The sequence below is a fragment of the Bos mutus genome, chromosome 9, assembly GCF_027580195.1.
Source record: "Bos mutus isolate GX-2022 chromosome 9, NWIPB_WYAK_1.1, whole genome shotgun sequence".
Classification (NCBI taxonomy): Eukaryota; Metazoa; Chordata; class Mammalia; order Artiodactyla; family Bovidae; genus Bos; species Bos mutus.
The window spans coordinates 76740802-76758395 of NC_091625.1; the positions used below are offsets into that span (position 1 = coordinate 76740802).

A 17594-nucleotide genomic window follows, 5' to 3' on the forward strand; every position below is an offset into this window, starting at 1 on the left:
GGAGCCACAGGAAACACCACTTCTATCCCTGGGTCTAGAAGATCCTTTGGAGAAGGGCATGACAAACCACTCCAGTATTCTTGCTTGGCAAATTCCCTGGACAGAGGATCCTGGCGGGCTACAGTCCGTGAGGGCAAGGAGTCAGACCGACTAAGCACGCAGGTAAGGAGATCTCAGCATTCTGCACGTTGGGGGAGCTTTTTTTCTTGCATTAGGAGAGAGATCCTGGCAGGAAGTCAATTTCCAGGAAAAGATGCGGGGGTTGGAGCTCCTTGGCTCCGAGTGGCGCGGGGCAAAGGTGGCGGTAATTGGAGCTCTGGATGCGTTTTCCTAGAAGCCTGCAGCGCTCCGCCACCTGTGCGGAGTCTGCCGCGTTCTTGGCGTCTCCGCTCCAGTTTCCTCCTCCTAGGTTAGTACCCGGGAGTGTGGGCGGCCCCATTCCTGAGCGCAGAAACTCTTCCCCCCTCCCCCCGCTCGCCCTCCGCCTGCGGCACACCAACCAGCCTTTCTCTTTGCCTCAGTCACTTCCTTCCTCGGCTTCTTCCTCCCCGGTGCGTTGAAGAAGGCAGCCAGCCGGCACCAACGCTGCCCGTTTTCTCGGAAAAGAACAGGAGGTAGAGAGGTGAGTGATCGCCCTGGGAAGTGGCGTCCAGGTAGAAAGGATGGACTAGGGTAGCAGGGGGAGCTCCAACAGCCGGAGGAGGAGATCGTGGGCTGAGGTTGGAGAGCCAGGACCGGGAAGAGACGGGGCTAAGGCGCCTGGAGGGTATAACTGGCATTGGGCTGAGCCGGGTGCTGGGGACCGCGTGGGCGCGCCCCCGCGCCCCCCACCTCCCGGGCAGACTTCCGTACTAGGCTCACGTGACATTTTGCCGGGGGCGGACCGGGCAGGGAGATCAGCAGCGTTTATAAAGGTTTTCTTTTTCTTTTTCTTTTTTTTTTTTTTTACCGCAGAGCAACTTGCCGGCTTTGCACTTGGAGAGTCAGTTCCGCAGAACTGAGCGGAAACAGACTAGCAGTGAGGGGCCAGGCTCCCCCCGAGGGATTCGGGGGCTTCAGGGCAGTGGGCTCTGCGGGCGCGGGCGGCGGGTGCGGATCTGAACGCTCCCCGTTCTGTGTACGGGGTGGGGGATAGTGAGAAGACACTAGCGACTCGGGGAGCCCCAACTGGGTCCGTTTGCGTCGCTGGGTCTGGGCGCCGGCTCTCGAGGCGCGCCTGGGGCGCACCGATCGCCGGGGAGCGCGGGCCTCGCGGAGACAAAGGCTTCCGGGATGCGGATGCTGCTCTTCCCCGGGAGTCCGCCCGGACTCCGCCGTGCGCCCCGGAGCCGGGGCCGAGCCTTGCGCTCTCTATCTCTGCAGTGGTGCCAGTAATGACCGTCTGATGGCCTGCGGGGGACAGGGTCTTGGGACCCCTTCCGGGCCAGCTCCCAACTTGGCTCCGGGATGACCAAATATGGAGTGTTTGCGCGCCTGCGAGAGGCGGGAAGGAACCCAGTCATTCTTTGACCTACACCAGCTGCTCGTCGGGGATTGTGAAGGAGGGCTGGGAAAGAGTGGCCAGCCCTAATGAGGACAGGTGGCTCCCGATTCCCAGATGTCCCCACTCGAGTAGGCTTATTCCTTGACTTTAGAAAATCTCCAGGTATTGCCTCCAAACTTAAGAAAACAACCAAAATGAAAAAGCCCCCCAAAACTGTTAAGAGGGTCCTTAAATATATCTTCAAGTGCCTACTGAAAGTGGAGCATTTCAGCATATGGCCCAGTCCGCCCACATTCCGTTTTCTTTGTAGTTCCCACGCACAGTGCCTAATTGGTTTGTGTCACAATGAGAGGGCTCAGCTAGCATCTGCCATCCCCTTCCCCTGAGCCTCCCATTGACCCGGCTCTTTCTTTCCCTTAGACTTGCTCTGCCCGTGGCCTCTCATTGTTCTTGATCTTGCTGCTTGCACCAGCCCCGGCTTCTGTCCTCATAAAAAAATGTCGTGGACCTTCTGACGTTTGTACAGCAGAGTATTTTATACTCCTTTGTCCTCATTAAACAATCAAAGAAACCATACCAGGTTATGTAGGCTAGCAATAGTTTTTAAGCCCGTCATTTTCCTACTCAAAAGGATCAGTGCAGGGAGCCTTTTTTGCTTTTTAAGGGTTTTGTCTTAGTAAGTACTCAAATATTTCACACAAATACAACTTACCATTACATTTAGTTCTATTTGCGTAATAACCAGCCCCACCCCAAAGCAGCAGAAGAGGCAGAACGATGAGGTAAAAACAGCATTTAATTGTGGGAAACCCCTCTGAGTCAGTTTTATCATCCATAAAATAGGGATAAATAATACTTTGCAAGGTTCTTAGAATAAACACAGATAAGGAGCCTCAGGTGTAATTAATTATAAGGAAATTCTGGTAGTCTTCCCTTCTTACAAAGATGAACATGCATCTGCTTAATGTGATGCACATATTCACGCTACTTAAGAGTGGGATTTCCTCTTTGAGTCTCATTATTAAAAGAGAAGTATGATGGGTGTGGATGGTGGTGGGTGGAAGGAATGGAAAATGATGTTAAAGAGATGAATATTCTGGGTGGGAGGAAATCAAAGCATCTGACAATTAGAGAAGACTGGAATCCCCTTGGACATTTCCCTTTCCCTTTTGTCCAATATGGGCTGATTACCTCATCAGTCCTCACAGATCCTACTACTGCAAACTATTCACTGTTAGACAGTTTTGATTATTAGAGAAATTTTTTCTCTTATGGCTTCCAAATCTGCCTTTCTGTTTACCTGTCTATTCTACCCAATATGGTAATGCAAACAAGACTATTCACATGAGTACATAATGGAGTTTTATTTTTTTAAAAAGCAGCAGGTCGACTCTAGGCTAACTTTTAAAAGTCAAGATTCTTTACAGTTCAAGTGACAGAAACTCAAACCAGCATAAGCAAAACCACAGAAGATTGATTAGTTCATGTAACAGGAAAATCCAAGGTGATATACAGGCTCAATCATTGATGCATGGTTGAATTTTCCTTTGTGCTGGATTTATTCCTGGCAGGCTCTTTTCACATGGTAGCCGTTTATATACTAGCCAGCCATAAACTTAGAGCCCAGTGGGAGAGTGTTGTTTTACTAGTAGTCTGGCAAAATTCCTGGGCCGACCCCATTGTTCAAGATGGGATCACCTATCCTATGCTCCAAACCAATTACTCTGACTTTGAACCATTCCTGGAGTCCAGAATGAGGCTCTACCCAAGATCCATGAGATAAGAACAAGGAAGGAATGGCTCTATCAAAAAAAAAAAAAAAAATTGGACTGCTGGTGCCAGAAGGTGGAAAGGCTGCTGAGCAGGGAAAAACGACAGCTGTTCACCGCGCTGACATTAACAGGTTTTTTTCCCCTACCACTAATCTCATGGCATGTCTTTCAGTTGTGTCCTCTGGTTATATTTTAGCGTTTTAGTGTCTCTCTAAAACTGTATTTTGAATTGAATATAATGTTACAATTTCACCAGTAAATATAAAGTTCTCACATTTGGACACTAATTTTTGATACTGGGTTTTATGTAGCTGCATTAACCTAAGATGTTGCATCTTGTTGCAGTGTTGTTGTTTAGTCACTAAGTCCCGTCCAACTCTTTTGGGACCCCGTGGACTGTAGCCCTTCAGGCTCCTCTGTCCATAGAATTTCCCGGGCAAGAACGCTGGAATGGGTTTTTGCCATTTCCTACTTCAGGTATCTTCCCCACCCAGGGATCAAACCCATGTCTCTTGCATCTCCGGCATTGGCAGGCAGATTCTTTACCACTGAGCCACCAGGGAAGCGAATCTTGTTGCAATATAAGCTTCTTAAATTAAAAGATTTACACAGAAGTGTAGCAGATGGTAGTGGTACTTTTAATTATTAGCTATGAGAAATCTGGGGTCCTGATCAATATCATTTATACATAGATGTCATTCTTGTTTTTTAAAAGCTACCAAGAATTAGTTATGATCTGTCTGAATAAAATATATTTCTTCCAAATCATCACCCCAAAGTAAACCATTCAGGTCATCCTACTCTTTTCATCCCTTATTTAATTTGGAAAACTTAGACTGTGCTGATGCCTCTTCTGCCCATGCTTTTCAGCCTCATATTGCTGTTTCCAGTGTAAAATTATTTCCTTCTTATGGAAACTCATTCTTCCTCCTTTCCTGCTTTACTTCTTTGCCCCAGCAGAGTTGGGTTTCTCTCCTTCAGCTCTACCTTCGGCTTCGGTTTCTTGCTGGTATCTGTCTCCTCCCCCTTTCTGTAGCTGTTTGCCACGCCCCCTTTAGGCTTCCTTTTCGGTCTCTGAGTCTACTTCTTCCCCTTAGAGCTCCTCTCTGTGCCTCACTGAAATCAGCAGCTCCCTGTCAATAACTCTCACAGATGTGTTTTCATCCCCTCTCATGCCTCTGCTCATTTTCCTGTTTGCCAGCCAATTATTTGTTGAAGTCCTGCTCTTGGTGCCAGACGGGGTCCCACAGTAGCAGAACGGTCAGATCCCTGCAGGGAGGAGCTCACTGCCTAGTGATAAAAGACAAGAAGCTGGTCATTCCAGTCAAGTGAAATGAAGTGGATGCACAATACTGTGGGAACACACACGGGGGAGCACTCCTACTCCGGGGTTTCAGGGAGGGCTTCCTGGAGGAAGTTGTATCTCAGTTGGGACTGGACAAGTGGAAGTTAACTCCATGAAAGAGGTATAGTCAGAGCTGGGTTGAAGAAGCAGCAGTACCTATGAAGGCTGGACATAAGAGAATGAGGGGACATTTGAGGAATGAAAAGAAACACCGTGTAGCTACAACCTGGCATTCAAGGGCATAGATGTGAAGTGGCTGGAATCATGGGCACAAACCCAGCCAATGGAGGACCTCATGAGCCAAGGGAATTCGCCCAGCTGCTATGCTAACCCTGAACTCCTTCCTTATCTGAAGATGAATGGTGTTCACCACAGGCTCTCCATTGCAGCCAGATTGCATTACGAACTGCTGGGGGAAGAGCATGAGTATATGTGACCCGGAAAATTGCATTTGTAGGGTTCCACCTGGACCGCCTTTTTCTCCTCGGGGCTCCTAGAGGGGAGGGATTGTGTTGGTTTATCCGGTTTATCCTGGAACCTCCAGCTCCTAGTTTCGGGCTTGCCCCAGATGTGCTGCAGTTTCTCCTTGTTTCTGTGCTTTTACATATTCTCTTCCTGATGCTTTCCCCAACTACTTATTGGTCCACTTCTCCCCCCAGGAGCCTCCCTGAAACCTGTGGCTTTCTCCTTCAAGCTCCCTTAATGCCTTGGACCCTCCGCTAAAAGAGAGCTTGTCCCATTGCTAATCATTCCAGGCCTTTCTCTGCTTCTGGAGGATGAATTCCCTGAGGGCGGGTCTTGTGTCATTCACCTTTGTGTTTTTGGTGCCAGGCAGAGCTTGGGTTTGGAGTTAATAGAGGGTGCAAGGAGAATGGCTTCATTCTCCCCAGTAGACTGCATGGAGTAAGAGTGGGACTGCCCACAAGGGCAGTTATAAAGATGGGGGACATGGAGGTACTCTACCTGGGGGAGATACATCACACAAGTGTTTTTAGGAAGAGGGACATGGTAAATTAATAGTGACAAATGCTACATGAAAAAAACCAAGGGCCCTTGGATTTGTCAAGTTATGCATAATGGAATCTAGAAACTAATAATGCAGATTTTTTTTTGTCTCCCTCAGGCAGCAATGAATGTGGATCATGAAGTTAAACTCTTAGTGGAGGAAATTCATCGTCTTGGTTCAAAAAGTAAGTATTATATGATCGATTCAGTGTTTCTTCTGAGTTTGCTTTAGAGCAAGAAGGACTAACTCTTTGGGTGCTGTGCTGTGCTAAGTCACTTCGGTCGTGTCCCACTCTTTGGGACTCCGTGGATTGTAGCCCACCAGGCTATCTACTCTTTTCATGGGATTCTCCAGGCAAGAATACCGGAGTGGGTTACCATTTCCTTCTCCAAACTCTTGATAGAAGCCTAAAAGTTTTGGCAGCTGTCAGCTAACTGCTCTCAGCCCTGAGGTAATTTCTGGAGACACAGAGCTATTGGGGTATTGTGATTCTTATACAAAGAATGGTTGAGTTATTTCATTATCCTTTGAATGGAAAGAAAATCACTGTACATCGGTAACCTAGCTGCATTGAAATCTTGTAATTGAATCTTGTTCGAATTTTTGTCATACTATTAACGTTCATTTTTTTTTCCTGCTTTACCCTGCCACCATTTTGCAAATTGCCAAATGACTAGGGACTCATTGAAATTGCAATACATTGTCTTTATTTTCTTCAAACCTTTGAATTTTGTATAATCAGGTATTTATGTACATATAACTAAAAGAACCCATCCTTTGGGTAGTTTTTTAAAAAAAGTCAGCTTTTCCCTCAGCAGCATATGAGCAGCTACCATGAAGTTTGAGACATGTAAAATTGGTAGTATTAGTGCCCTTTTCCTAAATTGTAATGAAAGCAACTCTTATGCTTGTAACTGTAAGTATTAATATTTTATACATCTCAGACCAGACATGTAATAGTTTGGGGAGCATTTTAAAAATTGTAAGAGCAATAGATGTATTCAGCAACAACTGGGATAATGGACCCCAAAGTTTAAAAATTATATCATGTAAGTGAAAAACAACTTTAAAAAGTACCTTATAAGAGTTGTCCTGTCATTGTAGCTTTTTTTTTTTTTACATTGGAGGATAATTGTGTTACAATGTTGTGTCATCATTATAGTTTGATTTTCTTACATATAGCTGTGATTACTTATGAATCACAAATCATTTGAAATAGCAAGAGGTACTTTGAAAATTCCATTGTCATTATTATCAAACATCCCCTGTAGTTTTCTTTTGCTGATGTAACATTACTACACACTTTGTGACATGAAACAACAAATGTAATATTTTTCATTAAAGATATATTGAAGTATAGTTAATTTAAAACATTGTATTAATTTCTGCTACATTGCAAAATGATTCAGTTATACATATGTATGTATTCTTTTCCATTATAGTTCATCACAGGATGTTGAGTATAGTTCTCTGTGTTCTACAGTCGGACCTTTCTGTTTATCCATTCTATGTATAATAGTTTGCGTGTGCCAACCACAAACTCAAACCCTCACACCACCTCCTTCTTGGCAACCACAAGTCTGTTCTCTTTGTGAGTCTGTTTCTGTTTCCTAAATACGTTCACTTGTGTCATATTTTAGATTCCACGTTAGTGAGAGCACATGGTGTTTGTCTTTCTCTTTCGGACTTACTTCCCTTGGTATGATCCTCTCTAGGTCCAGCCGTCTTGCTGCAAATGGCATTTTTTCATTCCTCTTTGTGGCTGAGTAGTATTCCATTGTGGAGAAGGCAATGGCAATCCACTCCAGGATACTTGCCTGGAAAATCCCATGAACGGAGGAGCCTGGTAGGCTTCAGTCCATGGGGTCGCAAAGAGTTGGACAGGACTGAGCGACCTCACTTTCACTTTTCACTTTAGTACATTGGAGAAGGAAATGGCAACCCACTCCAGTGTTCTTGCCTGGAGAATCCCAGGGACGGGGGAGCCTGGTGGGCTGCCGTCTATGTCTATGGGGTCACACAGAGTCGGACACGACTGAAGTGACTTAGCAGCAGCAGCAGTATTCCATTGTATGTATGTACCACATTTTCTTGTAAATAGTGTTATTGTGATTATAGGGGTACATATATCTTTTTGAATTATAGTTTTGTCCACATTTACTATCTTAATGGTTATGTAGGTTGGGAGTCTGTCTAAATCTGTTTGCGGTGCTGTAACAAAACACTCCAGACTGTGTGGCTTATAAACAGCAGAAATTTTATTGCTTGTAGTTCTGAAGGCTGGAGGCCTGAGATCAGTGTGCCAACATGGTCAACTTGGAGTCTTCTAGGTCTCAGACTTCTTGTATCTTTTCATGGTGAAAGGGACTAAGAATATCTTTGTAGCCTTTTTATCTATCATCAGTCTGTCTATCTATTATTGTGATAACACTGATTTATAAGATCTTGTAAGTTTCATATCGGAGAAGGCAATGGCACCCCACTCCAGTACTCTTGCCTGGAAAATCCTGTGGATGGCGGAGCCTGGTAGGCTGCAGTCCATGGGGTCGATAAGAGTCGGACACGACTGAGCGACTTCCCTTTCACTTTTCACTTTCACGCATTGGAGAAGGAAATGGCAAACCACTCCAGTACTCTTGCCTGGAGAATCCCAGGGACGGGGCAGCCTGGTGGGATCGAACAGAGTCGGACACGACTGAAGCGACTTAGCAGCAGCAGCAGCAAGTTTCATATAGAATAATATTGGGTTGACAATAAAGATCATTCAGGTTTTTCCATTACATCATATGGAAAAACTCAAATGAACTTACTGGCCACCCCAATACTTAGCAGACTGAACCTGCACTTCAAAATAAGCAGGTTTACAAACTAGATGACTGTAAGGTAATTATAAAACTTGTATAAGGATGAAAATATTTTGAACATTGCAGCTTCACCAGGCCTCCTTGACTTACCTATTCCTGGTAATAGATGAATTATTGAGTTGGAAAGCATCTATGGAAATACGTTACCTACTGACAGATTAAGGTTAATTATTTATATTATGTCTGGAATAATGTTGACTAATCTAAACTATGAATTTGATGAATAAATTGAATTTAGTTTTATCTGTTTCTTTTAAAATAGAGTTCTTTAAAGCCTTTCATTTTTCATCCCATCACTTCAGTTTAGTTCAGTCACTCAGTTGTGTCTGACTCTTTGCAACCCCATGGACTGCAGCACACCAGGTTTCCCTGCCCATCACCAACTCCCGGAGCTTGCTCAAACTCATGTCCATCGAGTTGGTGATGCCATGCAACCATCTCATCTTCTATTGTCCCCTTCTCCTCCCACCTTCAATCTTTCCCAGCATCAGGGTCTTTTCCAGTGAGTCAGTTCTTCGCACCAGGTGGCCAAAGTATTGGAGTCTCAGCTTCAGCATCAGTCCTTCCAATGAATATTCAGGACTGATTTCCTTTAGGATGGACTGGTTGGATCTCCTTGCAGTCCAAGGGACTCTTAAGAGTCTCCTCCAAAACCACAGTTCAAAAGCATCGATTCTTCGGTGCTTAGCTTCTTTATAGTTCAACTCTCACATCCACACTTGACCACTGGAAAAACCATAGCTTTGACTAGATGGACCTTTGTTGGCAAAGTAATGTCTCCCCTTTATAATATGCTGTCTAGGTTTTTCATAACTTTTTTTCCAAGGAGTAAGTGTCTTTTAATTTCATGGCTGCAGTCACCATCTGCAGTGATTTTGGAGCCCCCCAAAATAAAGTCTGTCACCGTTTCCATTGTTTCCCCATCTATTTGCCATGAAGTGATGGGACCAGATGCCATGATCTTAGTTTTCTGAATGTTGAGCTTTAAGCCAGCTTTTTCACTCTCCTTTCACTTTCATCAAGAAGCTCTTTAGTTCTTTGCTTCCTACCATAAGGGTGGTATCATCTACATATCTGAGGTTATTGATATTTCTCCCAGCAATTTTGATTCCAGCTTGTACTTTATCCAGTCCAACATTTCTCATGATGTACTCTGCATATACATTAAATAAGCAGGGTGACAATATACAGCCTTGATGTACTCCTTTCCCGATTTGGAACCAGTCTGTTGTTCCATGTCCAATTCTAACTGTTGCTTCTTGACCTGCATACAGATTTCTCAGGAGGAAGGTCAGGTGATCTGGTATTCCCATCTCTTTCAGAATTTTCCACAGTTTATTGTGATCCACACAGTCAAAGGCTTTGGCATAGTCAATAAAGCAGAAGTAGATGTTTTTCTGGAACTCACTTGCTTTTTCAATGATCCAGTGGATGTTGGAAATCTCTGGTTCCTCTGCCTTTCCGAAATTCAGCTTGAACATCTGGAAGTTAACGGTTCATGTACTGTTGAAGCCTGGCTTGGAGGATTTTGAGCATTACTTTGCTAGCGTGTGAGATGAGTGCAATTGTGCGGTAGTTTGAGCATTCTTTGGCATTGCCTTTCTTTGGGATTGGAATGAAAACTAACCTTTCCCAGTCCTGTGGCCACTGCTGAGTTTTCCAAATTTGCTGGCATATTGAGTGTAGCACTTCCACAGCATCATCTATCAGGATTTGAAATAGCTCAACTGGAATTCCATCACCTCCACTAGCTTTATTCGTAGTGATGCTTCCTAACGCCCACTTGACTTCGCATTCCAGGATGTCTGGTTCTAGGTGAGTGATCACACCATCGTCATTATCTGGGTCATGAAGATCTTTTTTGTATAGTTCTGTGTATTCTTGCCACCTCTTCTTAATATACATCTTCTGCTTCTGTTAGATCCATACCAGTTCTGTCCTTTATTGTGTCCATCTTTGCATGGAATGTTCCCTTGGTATCTCTGATTTTCTTGATTTCTAATTTTTATCCTATAGAAAAGAGTTAAGTGGATAAAGATTATTTGGAGATATAAATTCTTTAACAAAAGTACCTTGAGTGCTGCCTTTGTGCTCAAGTGCTGGAGATGGGAAAATAAATAAAAGTTCATCTCAGCCCTGTGGGCCTCTTTAGGTAGTGAGAACACAGATAAATTGGAAGCATGTTTTGGGATGTAATTAAGAGTGTGTGCTCTGGAGTCAGACTCTGGGAAGGAATTCTAGCTCTTCCACATTCCTGCTGTGTGACCTTGGGCACATTTCTAAACTTTTCTGTGCCTTGGTTTCTTTATTTGCATAATGATACTACTCTATTTCAGTGAGTGTTGGAGACACATTTTTCACACTTTAAAATCTCTAAAATAAGGATTATTTTATGATGCATGGTATGCTATCATTAAATTGGCAGTTTAATTGGAACATGAAATAATGGTGCTTCTTACAATCAATGGTGTCTTATCTTTGACAAAATGGTTAAGTGAGTTTTAATGACTATAAAATGCATCGAACAGTTCTAGGAACGTACTGAGTACTCAATAAATGGTAGCTTTCATTACTGTAATTGATGGTGCATGCTTTGATTGATATACATTCCATTTTTTGAGAAGCGCTATTAACTCGACTAAAGGAATCATAGAGGACTTCTCAGAGAAGGTGACATTTGAGTCCATTTTTGAAGAAAAAAGAATTTAGCTAGAAAAGAGGATCTGGGATGCTAGGTAAATGGCTCGACGTGGACAAAGTTACCAGGGGAGGTGATTCTTAACACCCTGGATTACAGCAGGTTGCTCATTTTGACTGAATCACAAGATGCATGGAATGAGATGGCAGGAGGCCTGGTGAGAGGTGAGGCAAGGTCCAGAGGATGAAGAATCTTATTCACTCTATCTTAAAGGTGCTAGGGAGCCATTGAAAGATTAAAGTAAAAGAATATCAATTAAGCTTGTATCATACAAAGTTTCTTCCACATTTTAAATTCTGTATGAATGTGGAGGATATAGTGAGGGTAAAAATGAGACTTGTAAGGAGTCTGGCAGTTAGCCACGTGAGAATCAACTGGGGCCTGGAATTATTGTCCATGGAGAGGGAAGGCTAGAGCAACAGAAGACACAAAGAAGGTGGCGTCGCTCAGACATTTGTCAGATTGAGGGGTTAGCAGGCAGGAGAACTCCAAGATTACAGCAGGGTTTCTTCCTTTGGTGGCTTTAAAAAATTTAACCTAAATTGAGAATTTACCATAAACTGGGCATGCTATAAAAGACTTTACCTACATTCTATGTTTTAATCCTTGTAACAACTCCGAGAGGGATATTTTTACCCTTGTTTGATGGATGAAGTAACTGCAGCTCAGAGAGCTTGAAGGACCAACCAGGTTACCCAGCAGCTGCACTGATTCCTATAATCAGTGAAAGGTTTTCATTGCCAACAAAGGGTTGTGCTGCTGGAAGTGAAAGAATCAAACAAGTACCTCTTGACTTTCCAGGCCAAGCATGGTCAGACTCCCTATTTTCCATTACCAACTTATTTCCTCCTTCTCTTAGATGGTTTACTTGAGCTGAGTAAATTAGTCACTGTTCCCCTAGATACTTAACTTCTTTCACCTGTGCCTATGGCTTGGCATATTCTCCCGTTTCTTGCACTCATAATTGAACCAGTGATCACCGATCTAGTGCTTAGCATGGGCTGGACACTGTGCTCTGTGCTTCAGAACTGTGTCCCCAACCATACAGTGTGGGAGGTATTAAGATCCCCGTTATACAGATAAGGAAACAGGCTTAGGGAATTTATGCAGGTTTCCCAGGCTAAGCAACTAGCAGATGGCCAAAATTTCAGCTGAGGACTGTCAGGGTGTTTGTTTGTTTGTTTTGTTTTTAAAGCTCTGTATTATATGCCCCTTAAAGTCTGGTGACTCAGAGGGTAAAGCGTCTGCATGCAATGCAGGAGACCCGGGTTCGACCCCTGGGTCTGGACCTCCCCTGGAGAAGAAAATGGCAACCCACGCCAGTATTCTTGCCTGGAGAATCCCATGGACAGAGGAGCCTGGTAGGCCATAGTCCACGGGGTCACAAAGAGTTGGACACTACTGACTGACTTCACTTTCTTTACTTTCTTTCTTTAAAGTCCAGAACAGGTACCACCAGTCATGAAATCTTCCCTTCCTGGTCTAGCTCGGAGTCATCTTGGTCTTGATAAACAATCATGTACCTCTTTGCCTGTTGCCCTACCTACTGTGTGTATGGTTATTTCCTCGTGGGAGGGGAAATCATTTCTTTGACAGCTAGAAAGTGATTCTATACTTCCTTCTCCCTGCCTCTAGTGCCCAGCACTCACTACACCCACAGTAGGAGTTTATTAAGCCGCATGCTGTAAGCTCTAGCAGAGGAGCACGGGAACCCAAGAACCCTTCTCGCTGTGATGGCCATCTCCTTCACAGGGGGTACAGCTTTGGGAGAGAAGAACTTGGAGCATTGCATAGGATGGGTGAAATGTTCAGCCACGTAGATTGAAGGATTCAGCTAGCATTGGGGAAGTATCCTTGATTACCCTTATCTTTGAGACTTCCTCTTATTGACTTTTAACCAAAGATCCACCTTTTGTTTTTCCTTAATTAAAAAAAGGCTTTATATTTTAAGGGCAGTTTTAGATTTGCAATTGAGTGGAAGGTACTGAGATTTCCCATATGCCCTCCCACACATGCATAGTCTTCCCTATTTTTAACATCTTCTACCAGAGGGGCACCTTCATTACAGTTGATGCCCCTGCATCGTTTTTGTTGTTCAGTTGCTAAGTTGTGTCCGACTCTTTGTGCCCCCATGAATTGCAGCACGCCAGGCTTCCCTGTTCTTCACTGTCTCCTGGAGTTCATTCAAACTCCTGTCCATTGAGTCAGGATGCCATCCATCCATCTCATCCTCTGTCAACCCCTTCTCCTCTTGCCCTCAATATTTCCCCAAATCAGGGCCTTTTCCAATAAGTCTACCCCTAATAGCTTAGTTGATAAAGAATCTGCCTGCAATGCAGGAGACCCCGGTTTGATTCCTGGGTCAGGAAGATCCCCTGGAGAAGGGCTAGACTACCCACTCCAGTATTCTTGGACTTCTCTTGTGGCTCAGCTAGTAAAGAATCCACCTGCAATGTGGGAGACCTGGGTTCCATCCCTGGATTGAGAAGATCCCCTGGAGAAGGGAAAGGCTACCCATTCCAGTATTCTGGCCTGGAAAATTCCATGGAGTGTGTAGTCCATGGGGTTGCAAAGACTGAGCGACTTTCACTTTCACTTTCTTTCCCATTAGGTGGCCAAAGTATTGGAGCTTCAGCTTCAGCGTCAGTCCTTACAGTTAATATTTAGGGTTGATTTCCTTTGGGTTTGACTGGTTTGATCTCTAGGATTGATCCTGCATTGACATATAATTATCACCCAGAGTCCATAGTTCACATTACATTTCACTCTTGATTTTGTACATTCTGTGGGTTTGAACTGATGTGTAATGATGTCTCCATCATTATAATATCATGGAGTGTCTTCATTGCTTTAAAAATTCTTTGTGCTCTGCCTGTTCACCCCTCCCCTATCCTAACCATTGAAAACCACTGATGTTTTTCCTTTGTTTTCTCTTTTTCCATAGTTTTGCCTTTTCCAGAATATTCCATAGTTGGAGTCATAGCACATAGCTTTTTTTCAGATTGCTTTCTTTCATTTGTTAATATATATTTAGGTTCCTCCAGGTTTTTCATGACTTGATAGCTCATCTCTTTTTAGTGTTTATTTTAATTTTTAGCATCTATGTTAAAAACTGGCCTTCAAACTAGATAATGTAGGGATTCTGGTAAATAAAGATTTCTTCATTTTTGAGGTCACCACTCCTTTCCTGGGGTTTCTGAGCATGTTCAGAACACACTTAGAGAAGTACTGTTCCTGATCTGGGGTTTCTCTTACATTTATTATTTTTACTGATTCAACAACTAACAATTAGGAAATTGAAATTTAGAGACTTCCCTGGCGGTCCAGTGGTTAAGACTGCCTTCCAGTGCAGGGCATGCAGGTTCGATCCCTCATCAGGGAGCTAAGATTCTACATGCCTTGTGGCCAAAAAACAAAATCATAAAACAGAAGCAATATTGTAACAAATTCAATAAAGATTTTAAAAATGGTCCACACCAAAAAAACCTTTAAAAAAAATCAAAATTTAGACAGATAAGAGTGGTCCACCATATGAGCACTGTAACACATTCACTTTTTGTTAATATTTCTTAGTTCTTACTCCACTCTGTACAGATGATACTAAGGTTAGAAGATATACTACACATTGCATTTACTCCATTCCTTTTTGAATCTGGCAAGAAGTTACACTGAGTTTTTGACTGTTTTTTTTTTTTTTTTTTTTTGACTGTTGACTGTTACATTGTGATGTTGGTTAACCTCCAGTTGTTTATGAAAGATGATGTGTATTTGCCATACATGGTGGCAATAAACAGACTTTGCATTGGCTAACATTGTGTTTTCTCAATTAGATGCTGATGGAAAATTAAGTGTGAAATTTGGGGTCCTCTTCCAAGATGACAAATGTGCCAACCTCTTTGAAGCACTGGTAGGGACTCTCAAAGCGGCAAAACGAAGGAAGATTATTACATACTCAGGAGAGCTGCTTTTGCAGGGTGTTCATGATGATGTTGACATTATATTGCTTCAAGATTAATGTGATTTGCATAGCTCTGTTTATTGTTTTTTGTTTGTTTCTGGTAAACTGGAATATTAAGTCAAAGGACAAACATATGAACCTACTTAATGTATTTTTATAGAACTTTATAAACAAAAGGAGACTCACTTTAGAAGTCCGTCCTTTTTTCTATCTTGAAAACAAGTTTGTGTATTACACTGTAAAATGAACAAAACCTATTATTTTTCTCAGGAATCTGGTTGGAAAATGTAAACAATGGGGCTTTTTTGGTGGGGGTACCAGGAATGTTTGTTTCATAAATTATTCATAGACAATTTCTACAGATATTGGACATTCTGTGAAATCAAGAAACAAACTTGTAAGACTAGCTTCCACAAGGAATATAATGTTTATGTAATAAAAACATATAACTCCCTTAAAATTATCTTGTCTTATTTTGTCATTTGAAATTTATGTACTTCACAGACTTGAGTTTTTGCATAACATTAGGTAACCGCAGTAAAAGTTTTCTTAATTTGGAGAAATATTTTCTTAAAACTACAGAATTTGAAAAGTAGGGATGATTAGTGTTACAACTGGGCCCTGTTAAATATAATGATTTTGATGCCTATAACGAGCTTAACACTGGTAGGGGACATGCCCAAAAAGTGTAACCCAAAAACTTCACTTTCTAACTGGATTAGTCAGACCCACCTGAAACAATACAGGAGTATTTATGATTGCATGTTGCAGCTTGTAGTACAGAACTGAAAATGATACAGAATCTCAAGGAGGACAAGATCAGTGAAAGGCCTTGTGGTTAGAAGAGGTATAGAGGAGGCAACATTTGTAGGATTAGAGCTGATTATATTCAGAGGGGGAAAGATGGGATGGGTGAGGGTGATGGCCTAAGGGAAGGCAGAGGGACATGGATTATTAGCAAGGCATGATTTTGTGAGAGGATATCAGAATTCACTGGCACTTCATAGTCACTGTGAACATTTATTGAGCCTTTATTATGCTAATCCTCTTACAACCCTGTGAGGTCAGTATTAATGTTACCTCCCATTTCATAGATGAGGTAAGAAAGACACAGAAAGGTTAAGAGCTTGTTTAAGTTCACCTAGCCAGAAAGTGAGTAAGTCAGGATTTTGAAATTTGACTCATCTAATTGGCAAGGCCAGGGATGGGATGGACTTCAGGCATGGCTGGCTCCAGGGACTCAACCACTGTTGTTTAAACACTACCTTGCCGTACTGGCTCTGATACGTTTTTGGTTCTTTCTCATTCTCTTGCTACTGTAAATAGATTTCCTGCATATATTAGTAGATGCCTGCAGATAGTACTCTTGCCTGGAAAATCCCATGGACAGAGGAGCCTGGTGGGCTGCAGTCCATGGGGTCGCAAAGAGTCAGACACAACTGAAGTGACTTCACTTTCACTTTTCACTTTCCTGCATTGGAGAAGGAAATGGCAACCCACTCCAGTGTTCTTGCCTAGAGAATCCCAGGGACGGGGGAGCCTGGTGGGCTGCCGTCTATGGGGTCACACAGAGTCGGACACGACTGAAGCGACTTAGCAGCAGCAGCAGCAGATAGTTGCAATGCACCTACTCTTGGATTAGCAACACTAGTAGAGAGAGAATTATATATTATTAATCATAAATAATTATATACCATTAATTATATATAATTGATTATAAATGTTAATTATGAACTTTAAGACAGGAACTCTTATTGGCTCCACTTGCAGCATAAGTTGACCCTTCTGATCAATAGCATTTGCCAGAGGGATAAGATATCTTGAATGTCCTGGGTCATATGCTTGTTTCTGAGTGAGGATTGGGTAGGACCTGTGCTTCACAGCCTCACCTCAAATAGGAAGGGGATAGTTCCCTAAGGGAAGGATGCTGAGCACATGGGAACAACACAGGTTGACCATAGATAAAGGACACCTTTGAGGGCTGCATCCACAAAACCATGCATATGAGAGAAGACAAAAGATAAATGAGAAAAGGTCAAAAGATAACTATCGTATGGCCTCAGTAACTGGGAGAAAAATGGGTTTGCCGAGACGGGGAAATTGAGTGGAGCAGGAAGGCTGGTTTTAGGCAAAGTACATTTGGACATGGTGGAGTTGGAATGTTTGGACTGGAAACGTGTAATAAGCAGGCGAGGATTAGGTTCTGCAACTTAGGTGAAGGTTCAGGAATATTGATAGAGACCTGAGAGTTATTTTGATTTTGATATGTATCAGTTCAGTTCAGTTCAGTCGCTCAGTCGTGTCTGACTCTTTGCGACCCCATGAATCGATGATCATAATTCTGCCTCTATTATTATCTAAGTTGAGATTTTAATTATTAGGCATTTAGAAAACAGAGACGATATACAATCTACAGACTTTGTAAAAGCCTGGTGTGAAAAATTGAAGCAATTTTAAAAGGAAAACAA

At 42.8% G+C, this 17594-nt stretch overlaps 1 protein-coding gene across 1 annotated transcript; it reads left to right on the forward strand.

Moving 5' to 3' along the window:
- The first annotated feature begins 276 nt into the window (after positions 1–276).
- Positions 277–15589, forward strand: ABRACL (ABRA C-terminal like). Its single transcript, XM_005891957.3, has 4 exons — positions 277–409; positions 522–622; positions 5724–5790; positions 14999–15589. The coding sequence occupies exons 3-4, from the start codon at positions 5730–5732 to the stop codon at positions 15181–15183; spliced, it is 246 nt and encodes an 81-aa protein (XP_005892019.1). The 5' UTR covers positions 277–409; positions 522–622; positions 5724–5729; the 3' UTR covers positions 15184–15589.
- Positions 15590–17594: the final 2005 nt, after the last annotated feature.